The 24,810-nt window shown below is 37.8% G+C and overlaps 1 protein-coding gene across 5 annotated transcripts in view; it reads right to left on the reverse strand.

Moving 5' to 3' along the window:
* Window positions 1-24,810, reverse strand: part of LOC133620991 (syntaxin-12-like) — a 50,154-nt gene that overhangs the window by 17,121 nt on the left and 8,223 nt on the right. The window contains exons 1-4 of one of the 5 annotated variants that reach the window (XM_061982728.1): window positions 11,128-11,286; window positions 10,132-10,282; window positions 7,894-7,963; window positions 1,027-1,126 (exon numbers count right to left, since the gene is read on the reverse strand). In XM_061982728.1, coding sequence (XP_061838712.1) covers window positions 1,027-1,126; window positions 7,894-7,963; window positions 10,132-10,231 — 270 coding nt within the window. In that variant the 5' untranslated portion in view covers window positions 10,232-10,282; window positions 11,128-11,286. Of the gene's footprint in view, window positions 1-1,026; window positions 1,127-7,893; window positions 7,964-10,131; window positions 10,283-10,607; window positions 10,847-11,127; window positions 11,287-24,810 lie in introns of those variants that run through there. The other 4 variants (XM_061982730.1, XM_061982727.1, XM_061982726.1 and 1 more) reach the window with 4 other exon arrangements.

The following is a 24,810-nucleotide window of genomic DNA, read 5'->3' on the forward strand; positions in this document are numbered from 1 at the left end:
AATGTAAACACATAGAATCCTCATATCAAATCAAATCAAATCAACTTTATTTATAAAGTACTGGTGTGATTATATGCATCAAGTGTTCATTCAAGGCTAAGGCAAAATATCGAGATATACTGTATATCGTGTATCGTGACATGGCCTAAAAATATCGAGATATTAATAAAAGGCCATATCGCCCAGCCCTAGCTGTAAGTTAATTATTTTAATAAGCCACGTAACTTGTTATGATCTCAGATTTTGGACAGGTGTGATACCATAGTGTGCACATCTGATTTTGCTCGAATGTGGTCCAAAGAGTGCTCAGGTAGTTTGTGTGTTTGTTCAGACACATAAAAAATTAGGTGGAACGCTTGCCCTATTGTGAGTACGCTTCAAAGCTTGTATTATGCTACAGCTCATCACTGCCCCAGTCCCTCTGGTGGCGTCTTAATCCGGTTGTAGCTTTTTTGGCGGGTGGACGAGGCAGGGGAAGTGTTTTCCTGAATGTGAGCAACCACAACTCTCGTTGACTAGCTAGTTAGCTTCCTGTCTAGTAGTAGTAGTAGTAGTAGTGAAAAATGCTAACTGTCTTCTATATCCTTTATCAAGCTGGAACATCAGTCAATTTTAATGTACCGGTACTGTTGCTTTAAGGATTTAAATGGAGTATTTAAAAATGGCACTTTCGCAGTAAGGAAAACGGGAAAGGCGACATACCATTAACTAAAAACAACCGATAACGTGTCTGCGGTCTGTATTGCGTTGACGCGAGAATACATTTTTTGGAAAGTGCACGTCAACCTCCAACAGATGGTTTGGAGTGGAATAAGCAAGCCTGCACGGCTTACATAGCACGATGAAGCTGTACCATAATGAAGCCTTAGGTCTATAAAGAACTGACTTTTCGACTAGTAGGTTGGGAAATCAAGAACCAGTGGAAAGGCTTATTCACTACAACACCTTTTTGAAGGCTGTAAAGACAACTGAGGACTACTATTAAGATTCCTTCTTGCTTGTTCAGGAGTAGTGATGTCTACTAACTTGTTCTGAGGGGGATGTTGGCAGAGGAATTGAGCCCAACTCCTTCAGGTGCTTGTTGGTTTCTTTTGCAAGTTGGTTGGTATAGTGTTGTATTTGCTGCCTGTGGAAACAGCAAGAGTTTAGAGTTACAGTGAAACTGGAGGTCACCCACTTTCTGTCACGACACTATCGATGTATTGGAATGTTCTACAGTGGAACCTTTACAATTAAATAGTGTACCTTGGTTTTCGTCAGATATTTGCCCCGGTTTATGTGCCCAGCCTCGGTTATTGTACAGCTTAACATTGCGCGTAACAAACAAGTTAGTTTGCCGGGGTATCGTTTTGCGAAATTGAGTACCCAAATAAAGAATCCTACACATTAGTACCTTAGTATTTGGGATTTTTTTTTTTTTTAATGTTTTTTGAAATATCCCAAAATAATGCCAAAGACAGTGACAAATGCCAGCAGTTTTCTAAAGAAGGTGATCAACACTATAATCATTCATATGAATTTGCATTTTTTCTGTATGTAAAACTACCAGTATGCTTATTCTGGAGAAAACATGTTATTGTTATTATGTGAAGTGAAGTGAAGTGAATTATATTTATATAGCGCTTTTTTCTAGTGACTCAAAGCGCTTTACATTGTGAAACCCAATATCTAAATTACATTTTTAAACCAGTGTGGGTGGCACTGGGAGCAGGTGGGTAAAGTGTCTTGCCCAAGGACACAACGGCAGTGACTAGGATGGCAGAAGCGGGGATTGAACCTGGAACCCTCAAGTTGCTGGCACGGCCACTCTACAAACCGACCTATACCGCCCCGAATGTTGAATAATTGTGACTTTTTATGGGAAAAGTTGCTTCAGTTTTCATATAATTCCGTCTTCATCTGACCTTTTCGAACAGATTACTAACAAAAACCAAAGTGCCACTCTACCCTTGATGTCTAATCAAGTAAAATAATTACATTAAGACTAATTGTATAATTGTTTGCATGTTAATTTATTTTTGCTTCAATTGTATGATAGTTAAGATGCAAAAATCTGAACAAATTAGACAAGGAAGCAGTGTCCAGCAACAGATTATGTTCCGAGGTTCCACTGTAAATATCTTGAGAACCATAGTCCCCTGCAAAAGAAAATAATAAGAACGATAAAATCAATAAACCATAAATACATGTTTACTGCAGAGGGCGCTGGTTCTCAGGAGATGTAAAAATGCAAGGTTACTGGTAGTTTTGTGCATTACGGTTCTCCCATACATTCACTTATTCGAGATACACATATGAACCGTCATGAATAGTTAGGTGGCAGTATGCAGTGTAATGTTGCATACTCACAAGAGGTGGGAATCTTTGGGCACCTCTCGATTCAATTACGATTCAAGAGCTACGATTCGATTAAAAATAGATTATTTATGCTCTTTAATTTATGTATATTGATGAAATTTTACACTTATATTTGTTTCACTAAACAAACAATCATCACTTGCAACTTTTAAAAAACAGTGCGTTTGTAATAAGAAACAATTAAATGAAATCCCACACTTATTAAATTAATGGAAATGTGCGCACAACTGGAACATAAGTGCCCTACAATAAATGAGCTGGTCGGATCTCTCGGTGAGGTGGCTCGATGCAGTCAGCCAAATTTTAGAACTGTCTGTATTAATTTATTTACAATAAATAAATTGATTGTCGACGCTTACTAATCGATTTTATAATCGTCCGAATTTTTGATGTATCTAAAATTCTATTTTTTCCCCCACCTCTTAATACTCACAGAACTGAAAATCTACTTTTTCAGACATCTAAGCACCCTTTACAACAAAAAAAAAGAGTAAAACTGAAAAAAGAGGACCATTTCTATCGGCACAAAATGCTGCCACACAAGCCTCGAAAGAACATTTTGAAAATCAAGACTACATTTCCTGCAATTGGGTACATTTCTACACTTTATTTTACCTTTAGATTTATTGTCATCTACCAACCTCTTTTGGCTCTTTTTGACACTTACATGTCCCATGTAATGTAGCACAGAATGTATAGTTTTTTAAGTACATAATTTACTAACATTATTATCATTGAAAATGTAATGTCAAATTCTATAACATACATGCAAGGAACTCAGAAAATGTTTCCCATTTGCCAACTCTATCCTGTTGCCACGCCCCCTCGGGTAATATACTTCTGGTGTTGTTTACATCTGTCACGTCAAAAATATGCCTTATCGCTGGCAACTAATAAATGCTCTAGAACAACGGTGTCAAAGTCAAGGCCCGCGGGCCAGATCCGGCCTGCGTATTAATTATCTATGGCCCCCGGGATGATATTTGATTAGTATTAGTACGCACTCCACCAGTGTTGGCGCTAGGAATTTTCAAAATGGGGTCCCTGGGACCCCATTAAGTCATAAAAATGGGGTCCCACAGTAAATTTTTGGGGTCCCCCTTTTTTGTAACCGTTTTGAAAACAAATGATAAATGTATGCATTATCCTGTTATATCTCACATTCTATAGTGTGCTTTGGAAAAAGGTTATCATAAACGTTAATTCATTTTAAAAAACTCATACAAAAGAAAACTAATTTGTATGCATATGAAAATGTATTCAGTTATAAACATTCCTTCACTTTGTTCTTTCCTCCGCGAATCTAAACTTTACCGATGCCGGTATTTTTTTCTACATTTTTTTTGTAATATTTTCAGAATGTGTTTGTTCTATTTTTGGCCAAAGTAAGACAAAGAAAACAATCTGAAGTTGTCTTTATTTTTTTTAGTTTTAATGCCATGACTTTAATAGTCCGTGTGCACAGATTTTCCTCCATGCGGCCCCTGAGCAAAAATGAGTTTGACACCCCTGCTCTAGAACTACAACTGGTTCGGAACTAACAGTGTTCGGATTGTAATCATCCAAATATGATTAGCAGCAAAGTAGAAAGCCGTCAACGGTGTGGCTCGGAGAGCGAACGGAGGCGACGACAAGTAAGCTAGTGAGATGATGGTAACTATGCTAACTAGCGAGCTTGTTTCGGCGCCCCTGATCATGTCCCTGACCTGCAATTTAGTGCAGGCAGGAGAAACAGCGAGTACCTGCGGCTGAGACGAGCGTTCAAAAAATTGTGTTTTCAATAAAATATTCACATCTATGAAACTATGCTGCACATTATTTTCTTATTATAAATCTCACCTGCAGTGAATTGTTGCGTTTGAAAAGGTTATTTAATTTATCATCGTTTTACTGTATATTGTGATTACATTAGTGTTAAATTTGGTCTCAAAATAATGCTGACATTAATATCGATTGGCATTGATTTGTGGGACGATTGATTGATTGATTGAGACATTTATTAGTAGATTGCACAGTACAGTACATATTCCGTACAATTGACCACTAAATGGTAACACCCGAATAAGTTTTTCAACTTTTTTAAGTCAGGGTCCACGTTAATCAATTCATGGTAAATGTCGTGCAGCAAAATTTGCTATCGTCCAAGGCATAGGCTACGTTCACACTGCTGGGTACAACATCCAATTCAGATTGTTTTTGTCAAATCTGATCTTTTTATGTGGTTGTTCACGTTACAAAAAAAATCCAATGCCCAATGTAAACGCAATCTGACCCGAATGCAGACAGGACGTCACACGGGATGCAGTGTGTAAGGAAGTAAACATGGCTCCATTTCTAGTATGTCTCAGTCCTGCCGCATCTGTGACAATTTCAAGGATTTTGTCCAATCAAAGTCAATATTTTCTGAATGAAATTATTGAGCATAGAGGGCTATGTTTTTTTTAACTTTTGTGGGACGTCTTTTCCAAAGACCGCGTTGGCGAGCAGTCGGACACTGGAGTGGTGGAACATTGACGTGAGTTCCTCAAACATATTATTTTCGCCTGTTTTCTGCTCATTGGTCAACTATTTAATTTGCAACGGTCTATTTTGGTGAATAATTATGATGCTTATCGCTTTTTGATGACATACTGGTCAGAGAAGGCGAACTGATCTTTCAGACTGCAGTCGCATCGGATACATACAGTATGTGATTTAACGCCACATACAATGGAGGCCTGGGTCGGATCTGAAAAAATTGGGATTGCACTGTTCACATTGACATGAAAAAATCTGAGATAGGTCACATATGGGGGGAAAAAAATCTGAATTGACCTGCAGTGTGAACAAGGCCTTAGTCCTACGTGTTTGACTCTCATCTGTTACAAACTTAACTGTAATGAGTAGACGATTAGAGTTGTAAACTTTCTCACCGCAATTCTACTTGAAATTTAGCAGTAGGTTTGTATGCCGAAGAATATGTTTTGTTTAATCTGTGGTTTGTTATTGGAAACATTTGCATAAGATTCATAATTAGAGGTTTCATTGCACTAATAACACAAATATTTGTCTTGTGTGTATATATACAGTACAGTAGGGATGTCCCGATCCGATATTTGGATCGGATCGGCTGCCGATATTTGCCAAAAATTGCGTATCGGCAAGGCATGGGAAAATGCCGATCCAGATCCAGTTTAAAAAAAAACTCCTGTCCGTGTTTTCCAACGCACCGATTTAAATAATACATTCCACTTTTCTGCTGCTCCGTAATTTCTGTTCCGCATTTTCCAGCACACCTTCGACACATCCACAGGTCTGTGAATTCTCACGCAGTTGCTTTTAGCTGCTGGCATTACACGACAGGCTCTTCTCACTCTTTCCTGTGTCTCCCTCTCACAGACAGCAAGCGCACCTTCTTACACACGTCACATACTGTCACGTCATACGTCACATACTGTCACGTCATACGTCACATACTGTCACGTCATACGTCACATACGTATACGTCCTCCCCGAGCAGAGAGGTAGCAGCATGGCTAACGTTAGCTGTGATGCTAGCGCAGCTGTGCGAGCAACGCTCCCTCTAAGGTGCTCGCCTGTGCAATTGCGCACTGTTTAAGCGTCCTCTGCGCATAGCAAATCTATGCCACGCACAAAATCAAATAAAAAATAAGCGCATAACAATTTTCGACACACGGACACGACAGAGAAAACAGTTTTCGTCATCATTGTTCAAATATTGTGACGTCTATCGAGACGCTTATCTCCATTCGGTGCCACACGTCCACACCATCAAAATGCAGAGGCAAAAATTTCCACATCAACACCGTATGAAAAAATGTGTGATTTTTTTAGTTGTGATTTCCTTCTCTGCATGAAAGTTTAAAAGTAGCATATATTAATGCAGTATGAAGAAGAATGTTTTAATGTAGACATGCAAGCCTTGAAAGAAAATTTTGAAAATCAAGACTACATTTCCTGCAAATGGGTGCATTTCTACCCTATATTTTAACTTTAGATTTATTCTCACATCAAACTCTTTTGGCTGTCTTTTTGACACTTACATCCGGCGCCCCCCTCCACACCCTGGATTATAAATAATGTAAATAATTCAATGTGATTATCTTGTGTGATGACTGTATTATGATGATAGTATATATCTGATAGTATATATCTGTATCATGAATCAATTTAAGTGGACCCCGACTTAAACAAGTTGAAAAACTTATTGGGGTGTTACCATTTAGTGGTCAATTGTACGGAATATGTACTTCACTGTGCAACCTACTAATAAAAGTCTCAATCAATCAATCAAAACACATAGAATCATCATACTGATGTGATTATATGCATCAAGTGTTCATTCAGGGCTAAGGCAAAATATCCACATATATATGGTGTATCGCAATATGGCCTTAAAATATCGCAATATTAAAAAAAGGCCATATCGCCCAGCCCTAGTTTCAATGATGCCATTTCTGTTTGTCATGTATAATTTTGTCTATTTTGTGTTTATCCTTGAATAAACAGGTCAGTTTCTTGTTACCAACCATTGTGTATTATTCAAACTCCCCTAATTCAGCTGGCTAGTTGTTATCAAGAGTACTAAAACCCTTTTCAACATGATTTTGACAACTAAGTAGGCTAAATAACTTTAAACTTTAATACATGCTCGGATAGGCCAGTATCGGTCAGTATCGGTATCGGTCAGTATCGGTATCGGGTCGGAAATGCAAAAACAATATCGGTATCGGATCGGAAGTGCAAAAACCTGTATCGGGACATCCCTACAGTACAGGCCAAATGTTTGGACACACTTTTTCATTTCAATGCCTTTTCTTTATTTTCATGACTATTTACATTGTAGATTATCACTGAAGGCATCGAAACCCTTTCAGGTGACTACCTCTGGAAGCTCATCGAGAGAATGCCAACAGTGTGTAAAGCAGTAATCAGAGCAAAGGGTGGCTATTTTGAAGAAACTAGAAAATAAAACATGTTTTCAGTTATTTCATCTTGTTTTGTTAATAAGTACATAACTCCACATGTGTTCATTCATAGTTTTGATGCCTTAAGTGACAATCTACAATGCAAATAGTCATGAAAATAAAGAAAACGCATTGAATGAAAAGGTGTGTCCAAACTTTTGGCCTGTACTGTGTATATATATATATATATTTTTTTTATTTTTTTTATTTATATATATATATACACACACACACACACATATGTGTATACACACACACAGAGAGAGAGAGAGAGAGAGAGAGAGAGAGAGAGAGAGAGAGAGAGAGAGAGAGAGAGAGAGAGAGAGAGAGAGAGAGAGAGAGAGAGAGAGAGAGAGAGAGCGAGAGAGAGAGAGAGAGAGAGAGAGAGAGAGAGAGAGAGAGAGAGAGAGAGAGAGAGAGAGAGAGAGAGAGAGAGAGAGAGAGAGAGAGAGAGAGAGAGAGAGAGAGAGAGAGAGAGATATAACATTACTTTAATTACATGCGCATGTGTCATGGCTAACGCAAATAGATTACTGTCCTGTGGAAAAGCGCACTGTACTGTACTTACAGCCGGTCCTGAAGTTCGCTGGTGTCCTGTCTGGTTCCCAACTGGTTCACAATGCTCTTGATCTGAGCAGCTGTCAAAAAAAAGCAGAAGTGACTTTGAATCTGGCAATGCGCAGTTACAAATCGGCTAAGGTTAATTGCAAGAGTTATAATAATAACAATCAATTTTAATTTGTAGGCATTTTTCAAGAAAACCACCAACATTTTACAATAGACAGATTAAAATAATTTACAAAACAAACAATAAAATAAAGGATACAATCAACAATGTAAAACTAAACATGATCATCCTATGTTGACCACTTAGCTGCAAAGACAATAAATGTGCACAAAATAAATATTTTCTCTGTGAAATTGATTATAACATCTCTGCATGAAGCAAGTTTTTCTTCTCTGACAGTTCTTACCTACTAGTTTGATTGGGTTTAATTATATTTGACGAAAGAAGACAACAGAGAGACTCATACTGCGCTTGTGCATTTAGGCTGCCATATTACGGTACGCAATCAGTGACAAAGGAAATTATTTGACTAATTATTATTTTATTATTAGTAGCTGGTTTAAAAGAGCTCAATTTTTTGGAGCAGTAGACCAATAAAGCAAAGGTGAGGAGTCAAGAAATCCCTTGTTGATCATTATAAACTTAAACCGAGTGACAGCAAATTAAATATAGCCCATTAATGATTTCAGTTCATATCCATTATTTTTCTTTGGCTTTTTTGTTTTTTAGGGATTCCGCTATAGACCAGTGCCAGTGATGACAGATGAAAAACTATATAAATAAGAAACAGAAATGGGACTTATTGCAAAGAAACACGGTGTAGTGACATAATTGTTACATTTATTACAGTGCAGGCTGTTCAGTTCAGTATAGGCAAAGTGACAATCTATCATAACTTATAAAAGAAGAATTAAACGTACGCCTGAGTGAAATAAATCATGTCTTTAGTCTTAATATCAAAATAAAAACATCAGATTTTTTTACACCAAATAGTCGTTTGGAAAGGTTTAAAGTTTTAAAATGTTTTATAATGGTAACATTTTGACCCTGAAACTAATTAATTACATTTCCATTATTTCCTTCTTTCTATAGTGATGTCTAAACTTCTCAAGAACCCAACATGTGATTATTCTCATTCTTCCAAGTCAATATTTTCTCACGGCACCGAATCAATCTTCTCCTATCAAAATCTGTGAGAATGAACTGATGAAGCCTGCGAAACTAAGACAATCTGAATGGTCAATTCCATGTCCTTAGAAATACAACCACATACAGCAAAAAATGACGGGTGTGGTCGGCCTCTTCTTTCACTTTTGTTTATTCAAACACTTCGACAAGTATAATTCAGGACATTTCAGTATATCTAAAGAAAGACAGAATACAATTTAGCTTTCTGCTATCAAATTATATACTTACAGTGGCTGGAGAGAAAAAATATACTGTATATATATATATATATATATATATATATATATATATATACTGTATATATATATATATATATATATATATATATATATATATATATATATATATATATATATATATACATACATACAGGTATATATATATATATATATATACCTGTGAAGTGAAAACCATTTCACTTCACTTCATCGAGAGATTACCAAGAGTGTGCAAAGCAGTAGTAAGCAATTTTGAAGAAACTACAATATAAAACATGTTTTCAGTTATTCCACCTTGTTTTATTAAGTACATAACTCCACATTCATAGTTGTAATGCCCTTCAGTGACAATCTACAATGTAAATAGTCATGAAAATAAAGAACCTATCCCCAGGTGTATGTCTTTGGAGGTGGGAGGAAGCCGGAGTACCCGGAGGGAACCCATGCAGTCACGGGGAGAACATGCAAACTCCACACAGAAAGACCCTGAGCCCTGGGATCGAACCCAGGACCTTCGTACTGTGAGGCACATGCAGTAACCCCTGCACCACCGTGCTGCCCCTTTGTAGGAGCAATTACATTTGTACATTTTTATTTTGACTCGTCTTTATTATGAGCATGAATATGCCACGTTTTTTTCCTAACATAAAAATAATGTCCTTTAAAAACATTTACTGAATATTACCATACATTTACTATAACATATATGTGGATGAAAATGACTAGTGTCTTTATACATTTGCACAGTACAAGTATTGACCATTCTGCCAGTTACAGCATAAATGCTTCTTGGTATGTTTAACCTTATTAAAGAGAGCACAGAAAGACTTACTGTTTTGTGTGATCTTCTGAATGTTGGAGCTGCATGACTGGATAAGGCTGTTGAAGTCCCGAGTGACTGGGCGATAACTCTCTCCTTGACCGTAGGACATGTCTGCGTTTGGCTTGAAATTTGACGTTTGGCTGTACACAAACTGCGATTCCTGTCAACAACAATGCGCTCACCTTTAATAGTGCCACAATAACAAGCTGACAAAGTTAGTTAGATAATGGCAGTCGCTTAAAACGCATCACGTGACACACGCCCATTTAGGAACACTGCAATGTTAACGTGTTTACAATTAAGACTATCTATTTTAATTCAACTTAGACTTGGGCCAGTTAGTTACCTTGGTGTAAGTAAAATAGGATAGTTTATATGAGTAACAGCGAGGCCCACATACAAATAAGGAAAAGTTACGTTGACAGAAGTCATTTCACATTACCAGCTTAAAGCTTATAAAGCAAACGTAGCAGCGGTTTAGTTACCATTGACATGTCAGCTAATCTTTACATAGACTGCGATTTTAATCAGCAATAGCTGTTTGGAAACCATTACATTCATCGTGGGATTATAATTAATAATGTTAATACTTGCTTATTCTGCTGGGCAAGAACAACTAGGAGGTTGTGGTGACCAAATCTGCCTACGGAACTAAAACAGCTAACGCCTCGGACTGCGCACGCGCATTTCGGCTGCCATAATACGGAGCGCGGTAAGTGACAAAATATACTCAAACTTCGCGTATGCGGTTATTCGAATACATATAGTCCACACATATAATTATGAATACCTCACAGTTATGTATAGTATTCAACTAAATGTATTGGTTATTATATGTTTTTTAAGCCACTGATTATTGTTACTTATATGCCGAGCAGTGCATTGGTTGTATGTAGCGTCACAATCTGTTTAAGACATTCCCTGCCAATGGCGGTTTTGCTTTACCAAGGCACAATGGCAACCAACCCTAGAGCACAATTACCCATGTACAAATGTTACCATTACATTTCCACTGCGTTTAGGTCAGTTGGCACGTAGCCAGTTTGGGGGTGGGAATCTTCCGAAGGATCAAGTGCAGACCAAGGAAGTCTGGGTCTACAGCATCCATGCTAAGCGACGTGCTTACGTGGCGGCCATTTTGGTAAGGGCCACTTCCTCATTTTATGCAAAGCAATACAATGTGTTGAACATTGAACACGTTGTATTAACTCGCTTATGTATCAACCTTTTTACCGTTTACTTTACTGTTAAGAAAAAAAACATGTGTTACGACTATGACACAACATTCATGAAAAAACAAACAAACAAACAAACAAAAAAATAATACTAATAAAAATAAATAAAAAAGCTAAACATCTTACCAATGACACGTTATTCTTTGTGTCGTTTTACGCAAAAAAAAAACAAACACAACATTCATTGAAAAAAAAAAAATAATAATAATAAGTAACACGCTTATGTATCAACCTTTTTGCCGTTTACTTTACTGTTAAGGGGAAACAACATGTGCTACTACTATGACACAACATTCATAAAAAATAAAATAAAATAATAATAATAAATGATAATAAAAATAAATGAAAAAAGCTAAAACATCTTACCAATGAAGCGTTATTCTTTATGTCGTTTTACGCAAAAATTGTTTGACAATTTTATTCATCTAAATCAGACATCAAAACGTGCCCTTTATGCTAGTCCAAGCTCACAACGTTTATTCACCTTCAGCACACACCAGTGACCAGTGCCGGCCCAAGCCTCCATGGGGCCCTAAGCAAAATTTGATTTTGGGGCCCTCTATTTCTGCCAATAATATTGATTGTTGATCATTCACACACCTACTATAAACTCATTGCGGCTCTGGCAGTGTTGTTTACATTATCCTATTGTCAGCCTGGCATGTCTTTACAAATGACATGTCATTTATAAAGATATGGGGGTGGCCCAGTTAAGAACATAAATAATACCAATGAATGAACGAATGATGTCCAGAGTGCCACATATGGTTCCTAATCTTAAAATGTAGAAAACATTCAGCTACAAGAGTGGCCTGGGGTTGAACAGTCCAAGTGATAAAGCTTTGTATTTACAGTAAAAGTGTCATCTTGTCTCATCAGTCTTGTACTTATTAGTTTTAATTACTAGTTTACATTTTTAGTTAATTGTTCATATTTAATGTTTACTTTGTACAAAGAGAGCGCAGTCTACTGAAGTAAATTCATCAATAGTTTTCCCCTTTGAAAGACGCAAGGCAAATTCCTTCCATTTCACCATGTTGCTACAATGATCTTCACTGTTTTCATGCTGTTTCAGCAGTGCACCTATGTTAATCCAATCCCGCTGTCCCTCGGCTGCCAGTTTTGAGGACTTTTTGGAAAATAATTTGCAGCAAAAGCAATAGACTGCATCTTTACTTCTTGAATAAGTCAGCCAGCTACGCTTGACTTTTTCCCCATTGACTAGCTGTCTGTAGGTATAATGATAATGAAAACTTCGGCCATCATGCCGTTTGGGGAATGAAAAGTTCTCCTTAATAGACAGTGGTCCTCTGATCACCTGCTCAGTCCTGTCTGAATCTGAGAGGAAAGATATGGCGTCACATTAGTGCCAAAAATCCGAGCGCATAAAAACTGTTATCGCGCGCTGATTCTCCACTTCGTGCGCGCGCGACACCCTTTTGCGCGCGCGTGGTGTTTTTTTGCGCGCGCGCGGTGCCTTTCTGCGCGCGCGCCGTCTCGGTCTGTGCGCTCTCTGTGTACTCCTGGCATCTCTCCTCGCGCTGTCATGTTTCTTTTTGGCACTTTGGGGGCAGGTATGCTTAGACGGCCCCTCCTTTCTGATTGGCTCTGAGCATTTTTCATAAGACCAATCATTCTCCAGCGTAGCAACGTTGTAGCCATCTTACCTCGGACAGCTAGCCTCAATCATTACATTGATGTCAAAGCAAGTTATGGTAATTTAATTAGTACATGTACCAATTAAATTACTATAACTTGCTCGATTTTCGACCAATTTACAAACGGTTTGCCTTGTTACAAATCTTATTACATGTAGATATGACATAGGATGCTGCACCTGTTGAAATCACCTCTTTCGCTATAAAAAAAATGACTAAAAAAAATGACTTAATTGTGCAACATAGTTGTGTAGGGTCAGTGTTAGTCAGTTCTCTGATTATTTTAAACTGTTTCAGAATGCATTATTAAAAGGCTATTTTTAACATTTTAAAAACAAAATTCAAAGATTATTTCATTAATTTTATGGCTGAATCAAAATAAATTCCATAAATTAGAAAACAAATGTTCAAGAAGAAGTGAAAACTTTGCGCCTATAACAAGCTTGATACATATTGACGATGACCCGCCCTGCTATACTTCTGATTATCTCTGAGCATTTTTCGCCTGGCCAATCAGAAAGAAGGGGCCGGCTAAGCATACCCACCCCCAAAGTGCCAAAACGAAACATGCCAGCGCACAGACCGAGACGGCACGCGCGCAAAAAGGCACCACGCGCGCGCAAAAGGGTGTCGCGCGCGCGCACGAAGTGGAGAATCAGCGCGCGATAACAGTTTTTATGCGCTCGGATTTTTGGCACTAATGTGACGCCATAGCAGGCGGCAAACGTCACAGGTGCAGCAGAGGCAGCTTTACATTTAAAGAGAGGCAGGAAGAATCACTAAGCCTAGATCAGCAGCAGCACTCTGTTGACCTAAAATTGTGTTTTTGTACAATAATATATCTTTGATCATTTAGAAATCATCAGTCAGACTCGTACATGCAAAAAATAAAAAATAAGAATTTTTTTGTTAATTGCTTTTGGGGGCCCCCTGGTGGCCGCGGGGCCCTAAGCAAGCGCTTAGTACGCTTATGCCTTGGGCCGGCTCTGCCAGTGACGTGCGGTCACTGGAGGCAGGTGAGGAAGAAAAAAATGTAAAAAGAAAAAAAATTAATTAAATTGTTATATGTATTCAGTGATTATACTATAAAGTTATTTTCCATTTAATTTCACCAGTTTCAGATTATTTTTATTCAAAATCGCTGAATTTTCACATTTGCCGTTCAAATACTGAGAAGAGACGGTGCGGTGATCAGCAGCCAGTTGAGGCACGTCACTCAGTTGTGCCTCAACATGGATTGCGGACTCGGCTAACTGCTGGCCTGCTGTGCAGTGAGACCGTATTGCTATATGAACTATATTATACATTTCCATAGTTTAGTTAGCTGAGGTATATAATGTACAGTGTATTTTATCAACAACTGTATGTGTGTAAAGTATTTCTTGTGCTGAGCAATCATAAAACTGCTGCGAAGACGCACTGTGTGAGGCTCGCAGTAATCCCGCCTCCTGGTGCCGGTTAATGCACCCCCGCCGAAGAATGCACCCCCCGACGGGAGCGCCACACCAACCAAAGCCCACACCCAAACCCTCCACATGCAAGACCGAATCCACCCAAAAAAAGTCACTAAACAAGAAGCCAAAAAGTGCAAAAACAACATTGCTCACGCCGGAGGAGCGTGAACGACTGCAGGGCCACAACATTAGGTACACCTGCAGACTGCAGCACGGATTTCATATTTCATTCATTCACAACTCCTCCAACACGAACACCACTGTTCCCGCACTTATAAGTAAAGGTAAGACCATAATAACGTTTTTTTAATTAAATGTGCTTTTTTGTGTGCTACAGTTTGTATGTGTAAAGTTAAAGTTTAGTTAAAGTAGCAGTGATTGTCACACACACACACTAGGTGTGGTGAAATTTGTCCTCTGCATTTGACCCATCCCTTGATCACCCCCTGGAAGGTGAGGGGAGCAGTGGGCAGCAGCGGCACCGTGCCTGGGAATAATTTTTGGTGATTTAACCCCCAATTCCAACCCTTGATGCTGAGTGCCAAGCAGGGAAGAATGCTGGTATGAGCTTTTAAACATGACCCGTTAACTGCTGCCAATCAAATGGTGAATAAGATACTCTTTAGGGTTCTTATGTTTGTAAATCTGACTGTGATGAAGTCAGTGCCTCACCAGCCATGAACCTCACCGCACGTCACTGGCACATACGCACACTTCTACTTCCTATATTCATGTATTATGAAAATAGTATATATCTGTATCATCAATCAATTTAAGTGGACCCTGACTTAAACAAGTTGAAAAACTTATTCGGGGGTTACCATTTAGTGGTCAATTGTACGGAATATGTACTTCACTGTGCAATCTACTAATAAAAGTTTCAATCAATCAATCAATCAATATGACTGTGGTCCCCCAACCACCGGTCCGGGGACCGGTACCGGTCCGTGACGCATTTGCTACCGGGCCGCAGAGAAACATTAAATAATTTATAAACGACTGCATTTTCTCCTACTTAACTTTCGCCTGTTCCACCATACACACCAATAAGCTTGTTTATAGATGTGCAATAACACATATATGGAGATGCCCCCGTTTACGATAGAAGAGATTGAATTTGGTATATTTATAAAACATAGTATTCTAGAAATGCTTGTTTATAGTATTATGTTGCAAGCTAAAAAAATGTGTACATAAACGTTGATTTCTGAGAGTAAAATCAACATTTTCACATTGGCGCAATGATTTCAAATTAGTAATTAAATCTCGGAAATTGATAAAAGTAGATCAGCCCTTAAATTATTGTCTTTATTGGATACATTTTGTTTTGTATTTAGTTTTTGATTTTTCAAATCTGTTTGTATGGTCTTTTACTTTACTTTTTCATTTCATTCATTCATTCATTTCAGGCCATGACATAAAAAAAGTACCAGGTAGATATCACATAATAACATAAATCAATATACCGGTAATGCAAAAGGTAATGTACAGTATGTAAGCATGATGGTCCAGTTTTGCCTGAAAGGGAGTGGGAAGAAGATCATTTATTTAATCCCACCCCCAGTTATAAATTCAGTGATTAATACATTGAGTTTCACTGTTACTTTGTTTAAGGATTATAATACAAATGTTGTATCATAGTGGCATTACCACAGGTAACAATAATTATTACACTGTAACAATAATTTGTATCAACAATGTAGGAAGAATGAACATACCAACAATGGTAATAGACAAAATACCAACAAAGGTAATAAGACAACATAGCAATAATGGTAAGTAAACATTGAGCACATGTTAACACTTTATTTGACATGTTTTGCTTGTATTAAGATGATTGCTTTAGCTGGTGGATATTTGAACATTTTGATATATATTGAAAGTGTCTTAATTTGTTTGTACATTATAAATATATATTGTTTGTGTGTACAACTGTTAAAAAAATAATAAAAATAAAACAACTTGTCTGCTTACTAGTGATAGTATACAAAATGTGGATTCTTACGTTCATACCTTTATTGTCAAATATGTTGTTGGTAATGTAACTTGTGACTATTCAGCCCAAATAAATGTTTTTGATAATTAAATAAATAAAAATTAGAATAAAAACTTCTATTTCCAGCATCAAACGCCAGTCTACACATATCTCTGATGCGTGACTGCCATCCTAAGGTAACACTTATTATTACACTCCCTTCCAACAAGTTAACATAACACACTGATTCCAAAGTACTTTAACATCAACAACAAACTCTAAATGTTTCCAATTGGCCAACAAATAGACTGTGTTTACACTGCAGGCCAAAGTGGGCCAAATCAGATTTTTTTCCAAATCTGATATTTTTCCAGCTGACTGTATTGGAGACAGAATTAGGCCTTTGAGGAGCTTTGTGTGTAGGTGTGTCTTTTATGTCTGGTGTTGTATGACACATAAGTATAGGTGGGTGTGTGCACTAGTGGGTGTGTGCATTAAGGTACTTAAGGTGAGCATAGCGACCTCCTTTCCCAGTTTTGGTCGCTGGAGGGATAACAATGTTTTTTTTTCTTTTGAATGACGCGCTTGGCTCTTGAGTGAAGTTTGGCGTGGATCAATCAATCAATCAATCAATCACTCTTTATTTATATAGCCCTAAATCACAAGTGTCTCAAAGGGCTGCACAAGCCACAACGACATCCTCGGTACAAAGCCCACATACGGGCAAGGAAAAACTCACCCCAGTGGGACGTCGATGTGAATGACTATGAGAAACCTTGGAGAGGACCGCATATGTGGGTAACCCCCCCCCCCTCTAGGGGAGACCGAAATTGGCTAGATTCAATTCATTTACAAAATTAGAAACAAACCGAAGTGACAAACCAGATGTGATATAATAAAGTAAAGTAATAGATCAATTGTGTGGCACCCAAACATATCTTCTACTCTATCCTCGCTCACAGGTGTATATGCTGTCATTAAGTACCTTAAAGGGGAACTGCACTTTTTTTTTAAATTTTGCTTTTTATTAACAAACCTTATGAGAGACATGATGACGGATGTCATTTTTTAATGCATTCTAAAAATATTAAATAAACGTAAATAAAAGTCTGCTTACAGCAGAGCAAATGGGAGCACCACTATTCCGCCTATAAAATCCAATAAATAACCATTCAAAAAGCGCCAACAATGCTCATTCTGTGACTTCAATATTAACCAAGTATTAGTGATGCTGTTATTATAAGCGCTAACACAGCTGAACCATTTATAGTGGCGACGTAATCACTTCCGTGTCGCCCTATGTTTACATCATCGAGTGGTCTGCTATTTCCTTGCTTCCCCGCTCCCTGTAAGTTTATTGCAGATCATAAATCATGCATCTCACCTGGACACAAGACGTCTGGGTAGGTAATCCGACAAGTTGGGACACTTTGACACCCAATTTGAGACCTGGAACTGGCAAGGACAACACGAAAAGCGTTTGTTCCCCTTTGCCCTCCCACTCCATTTTCTTCGCGAGGATTATGAGTCATTCTTCGTCTAAATGGAAATATATGAACATCCCATCAGTCGGCCTAGTAATGACAGCCGAATTTGCACAGTAAGTGATGTTTCATTATGTTTGTTGGCTCCCATGAAGTGTGCAGTGAGCAGAAATCAGTGATGAAGAAAAAATAAAAGCAAACGCTGTGATGCGTTTTTGAAATTAATGTGTTTCTGTAATTAAAATGATCAAAATATGTAAATATCAAATATTATTATACATGTACCTGTTACTGCATTGCATATACAGTATATACTTACATCATGTATGTAAAACCTTAACAGAAGTGTTTGCATGTTTTTTTAGGGGCTCTATAGGCAGATTTGAACTGCTCCCATAGGCTCCATTGTAAGGGGACTTTTGATCAAATTTGTTTAATATTTACAATGCATTAAAAAAGTCATCATGTCTTTCATAATGATTGTGAACGATAGGCAAAATAAAAAAGTGCAGTTCCCCTTTAACGTGCAGACTCGCCTATACCCATGTGACATACAACGCCTGACACTAACTTACCCGCTACAACACAGCAGCACCTAGGACACCAACTTAACTGAGCGCATCCCCCAAACGCCAACACAATTCCCACACAGTGTGAAAATATTTTCATGGGAAATGCAGATTCACAAAACAACAGCGTACTGGATGTCATGAGGAAACAAAAAGCAATCACATCACTCCTCATACAACAACAATGTCTCTCTCTGCTCTTCCAAAACGTAGAATCCCAACTTTTGTTGGCAACCCACTAAAATATCACACCTTCATCAAAGCTTTTGAAAATGGAGTTGGATGCAACACACACAATCTGTGACAAATTGTACTATCTGCAAACATATGGACCCCAACAGAGGATACCGTAGCGCAGGGGTGTCAAACAAATTTTAGATCGGGGGCCACATGGAGAAAAATGTACTCCCAAGTGGGCCGGGACTGGTAAAATCACGGCACGATAACTTAAAAATAAAGACAACTTCAGATTGTTTTCTTTGTTTAAAAATCAACCAAGCAGATTATGAAAATGTACAAATCATAATGTTGCGGTTACTAGTATTATATCTTTGTTTGTCGTTATTTATACTTTCTGAATAAATGATGTGATAATGTTCATCAGTCAACTCATTGGTGTTAATTCTCAATCTATCAAGGTAAAAAAATTATATCAAAATCAAATTACAGGATGTTATTTATGTAGTTTGCTCATTTTCCTCGACTGGTGCACTGGATAATTTTTTTTACATATGTAGCATAATCTACAAAGATACAAATAATTGATATTGGGACATCTAGTGGACACATTTAGAACAGCGTTTTCTTTCATTCAAAAATGTCGGCTCATTTTTATACTTTGCAAACTCATCCCGCGGGCCTGATAAAACCTGACCGCGGGCCGGTTCGTATGTTTGACACCCCTGCCGTAGGGCAATGATCTTGCTAAACAAACATTATGGAAATGAGCAGAAGGTGCCAGCAGCCTCCATTGAACGAGTCCTGTCATGACCTTATATTGAAGCAGAGGATGTAAGAAGCATTCGGGAATACAGCCTCTTCTTCTCCGGCTGCTGCAATGCCATAGAAGATGTACAATACCTTCATGACTTGGACATTATTAAAAAATTAGCATACACCATGAGACTGATTGAGGATGCCAGGCATGTCTGCGACTTACAGGAGGAACACAAGAGGAGAGCAATGTTTATTGACACCACAGACTTTGTAGAAAAACAAGCCAAGAAGAGCGTGTTTGGAAACATACAGATTTTATTTATTGATTGATTGAGACTTTTATTAGTAGATTGCACAGTACAGTACATATTCCGTACAATTGACCACTAAATGGTAACACCCGATTAAGTTTTTCAACTTGTTTTAAGTCGGGGTCCACGTTAATCAATTCATGGTATAACTATATACTATCAGCATAATACAGTCATCAAACAAGTTAATCATCAGTGTATATACATTTAATTATTTACAGGACACATCCACACCCAATAAAAGTACTAACAAACCCAGGACACAGCCCAACTCTGAAATACAAGGAACCAGATTCTCCACCACAGTAAACTATCTGGAGCTAAAACCTCACCTAAAAGGGACATGGATGTTTTGCGAGATCTCGCAATACTTTTGCGAGATCTCGCAATACTTTTTGCGAGACCTCGCAAAAGGGTTTTTTCCTATGTCAGTGAACCGGAAGTGAAACAGACACGGCGATGGAGGAGCGGGAGCATGCGGGAGCCTACCTATCATCTGCGCTCTGTTGTGGCACCATAATACGATTTGATGTCTTTAAATGTTCGGCCAATACTAAAATAGAAATCAATAAACTTCTCCCACGGATGATGGGTAGGCTCCTCCATCGCTTTGTCTGTTTCACTTCCGGTTCACCATCGCTGTGTCTGTTTTACTTCCGGTTCACTGACATAGGAAAAAAACCTTGAGCGAGATTTGGCATAACATTTTTTTCCCTCCATGTCCCTTTCGGGGCTCCGTAGAAACAGGAGCTCAAGCAGCAGAAGGCCCATGCCCTTTTTGTCAAAGAGACACACACTGGAGGGGTGTGCACAGTTGGAGGGTAATGGTGCATACAGAGAAGATGGACTTCTTAAAGGAGAGTGGCTTCTGTTTTGGCTGTCTGCGTAAAGGACACATCAACAAGGAATGCCAAAAGAGGCTCTCCTGTTCAACGTGTGGCCGGAAACATCCAACCAATTTACACAAGAAAACTAACTAATACTGGTCAGAGTGAAAAAAATATTGAAATGTTGCTGGACAAAACCTTGGTCTCAAGTGATTTTACAGGGGCTGGACAGCAGGACTGCAAGTTACTAATTGTGCCGGTTCAAATCGAAGCAAAAACCATCTTCACTCATGTGTTCCTGGACCAAGCCAGCACAGCAGTATTTTGCACCATAGACTTTTTGTTGAGGACAATGGGCCAAGAAAAGGTCACATGCAAGCAGTTATATTGTTCCAGACTTAGAGGTTGCTGCATTGGAAGGAAAGGCCTTAATTGCTTTGCCAAGAACATACAGTCAAAAAATCAATGTCAATACATAAAGATAACATACCAACACAAGGTGATCTGGAAAAATGGCCACACCTAAACACCTCATATTACCTCAAATTAAAGCAGGGACTAACAAACCCAAAGCTATGGAGCCACAAGAGGTGATTCGCAGCGTGGATGATGGACCCTTTGCCATAAGGACCATGTTGAGCTGGACAGAGGAATGGCCCCCTGACAGAGAATCATGAATATGCCGTCGACTGTGAGCCAGTAATGGCAATTTGGGCGTCCATTATAAAGTTGTGGCAGCAACAGTTTCAAAATGACTTTCCCAAATGCGCCATGGACAAGCGGCCAGAACTCTCCAGAGAGAACGAGAAGTTTCTGGGGTTAGTCACAACCTCTGCCAAATTGTTGAATGGGCACTATCAGATGTCTTCTATTAAGAGAGCCTAATATCCCAATGCCAAATAACAGAAGCCTTCACCATTTGAGGGGGAGGCTCCTGAGCGTGTAATAGCTTTATGAATCATTTGTTTGTGAAAGGTTATGCCAAAAAGATACCAGGGGCAGAATTAGGCCGCAGCAATGGCAAAGTGTGGTACAGACCACATTATAGTGTCTACCACTCTAGTAAAGGAAAGCTTAGAGTGGTGTTTGATTGTGGGGCCAGTTATCAATGACTCGGTTTCGCAAGGATACAGTTGTCATCATGGCGGATATCGAATCTATGTTCCATCAAGTATAGGTCTTGCCAGAAGATATTCATTTGTTTAGGTTCCTATGGTGGCCACAAGGAGGTTTAAGTGAAGCAGAATTCAGGATGAAAGTACATTTGTTTGGAGCAACCTCATCTCTGAGGTATGCCAACTTTGCCTTCAGAAAATATGCAGAGGATTTTGGTCATGAGTTTAGAGAGAAGACGGTGAATAACATCTTTCATAGTTGTTATGTGGACGATTGTCTGGTGTCAGTGCCAACAGAGGAGGAAGCAGTGAGTTAGTGGGTGGCCGAGGGTGGAGTTGGCTCTCTCGGTTTCTTTGTTGGGTCTGCTCCTGTCTCTGGCCATGCTCCCCCCACCCCAGCAGATGATGGCGTGGAACACCGCAGAGGCCACCACAGTGTGTCCATCCATTTTCTACCGCTTTGTCACTTTCGGGGTGACGGGGGGTGCTGGAGCCTATCTCAGCTGCATTCGGGGGGAAGGCTGTGTACACCCTGGACTAGCCGCCACCTCATCGCAGGGCCAACACAGATAGACAGACAACATTCAAACTCACATTCACACACTAGGGCCAATTTAGTGTGTGTTTTTTTTTTTTTTTTTTTTTTTTTTACTTTTGCAGCTGTATGTAGCTGTATGTCTGGTTGCATCAGCTCTGCTCTTTTTGTAATGTCTTTAATGTCCTTTGTGTTCTTTGATGTTAGAACACTTGGCCCACTTTTATTTAGCCTTTTTATAAGTCACTTGCTTTTATGTTGCCCAGCAACCAGATGCCAACTGTATGCAGAGGATGTGGTTATATTTACAGCAGCCAAGTCACCCAGCGCTCCTCACAGGATGCCTTGAGGATGTAAACCGATAGCTGCAAAATAATCATCTTATGAGGTCGTTTAACCACCAGGTGGCAGTAACACAATGGCATCCATCCATCCAATGGTTTATGAATTGTTTATCTTTCTCAGGTCATGACCACTCAGACTCGTACTTAATAGGAGATAGATCCATTTGGAGCATTTATAGATATAGATTATGTCTGTTTTCACATCACATTATGTATGTTTTTATATCATTATTCATGCATCCTATATCTTCCTTTTTTATATATTCCCCTCATTTTCTCCTGGGAATATTGTTTTTTTATCTTTAGGGCAAAGTGAGTTACAAGTAAGGACAACAATGATAACAGTATCTAGTTGCACTAATTTTTAAATTATAAACATAATTGTCTTCATTTCTTTTTTTTTAATATAACTTAATTATATTATATTTAAGACTATTTTTATATGGATCTAATCCTTCGTTTCTATTATAAAAAAAGATTACCATAAAATAGTGTAAATGGTATAATATATAAATAAATAAAACTTGTTATTACAATAATATATAATCTGAATAAAAAATGTAATATCAGAAATATGACAAAGATGTAATAAAATAACTAAACAATGCTATGTTAATATATATACACATGTGTATGTGTGTGTGTTGGGGGGGGTCTAAGTCGAGGATGTCGTTGTGGCTTGTGCAGCCCTTTGAGATATTTGTGATTAAGGGCTATGTATGTAAACTTTGATTGATTGATTGATTGATTGATCTATCTATCTATCTATATCTATATCTATATATATAAAACCAATAGAGGGACAATGGATGGATTGATGGATAACCAATATATTAATATAACTAAGAAGAAGCATACTATTGCCATTGCTCAAGTTATAAATATGAAAAATTATAGTCTAATATACGTAATAATATAATATAATACAGTCATGTATAATATATATAACGTATATAAAATGTATATGAAATGACAAAAATGTAGTAGAAAGTTAATTTCTTACTATAATACAGGTACTATTATTATTATGAACAAAGACAAAAACATAAAATTGGAATTAGCTCAAGTAATAAAGTAAAGAAATATAACATAAATATGACAACATTGTAATAAAAAGGGAATTCTCAATTACATATTAATTTCATATATATATATGTAAATATACATATATATAGATACATATACATACACATAAATATACATGTGTATATGCATATATACACATACATACATATATACATGTATATTTACGTGTAAGACTGTAAAGAGACAAAAACCATACTATTGGCATTGGTGCAAAATATGTATATAGATATATAATATAATAGTTATAATAGATGCTTTGCTATTTAAAAACAAATGTAGTTGGCCATGTTGCATGTTAAGGCCTCGTGTTTTAAAAAGTATAAATATGAGAAAATTGTAATAAAAAGGAAATTCTCTATATGTGTATATATATGTATGTATATATATATATATATTTATATATATATATATATATATATATATATATATATATGTATGTATGTATGTATGTATGTATATATATATATATATATATATATATATATATATATATATATATATATATATATATATATATATATATATATATATATATATATACAGGTAAAAGCCAGTAAATTAGAATATTTTGAAAAACTTGATTTATTTCAGTAATTGCATTCAAAAGGTGTAACTTGTACATTATATTTATTCATTGCACACAGACTGATGCATTCAAATGTTTATTTCATTTAATTTTGATGATTTGAAGTGGCAACAAATGAAAATCCAAAATTCCGTGTGTCACAAAATTAGAATATTACTTAAAGCTAATACAAAAAAGGGATTTTTAGAAATGTTGGCCAACTGAAAAGTATGAAAATGAAAAATATGAGCATGTACAATACTCAATACTTGGTTGGAGCTCCTTTTGCCTCAATTACTGCGTTAATGCGGCGTGGCATGGAGTCGATGAGTTTCTGGCACTGCTCAGGTGTTATGAGAGCCCAGGTTGCTCTGATAGTGGCCTTCAACTCTTCTGCGTTTTTGGGTCTGGCATTCTGCATCTTCCTTTTCACAATACCCCACAGATTTTCTATGGGGCTAAGGTCAGGGGAGTTGGCGGGCCAATTTAGAACAGAAATACCATGGTCCGTAAACCAGGCACGGGTAGATTTTGCGCTGTGTGCAGGCGCCAAGTCCTGTTGGAACTTGAAATCTCCATCTCCATAGAGCAGGT

The sequence above is a fragment of the Nerophis lumbriciformis genome, linkage group LG21 (assembly GCF_033978685.3).
Source record: "Nerophis lumbriciformis linkage group LG21, RoL_Nlum_v2.1, whole genome shotgun sequence".
Taxonomy (NCBI): Eukaryota; Metazoa; Chordata; class Actinopteri; order Syngnathiformes; family Syngnathidae; genus Nerophis; species Nerophis lumbriciformis.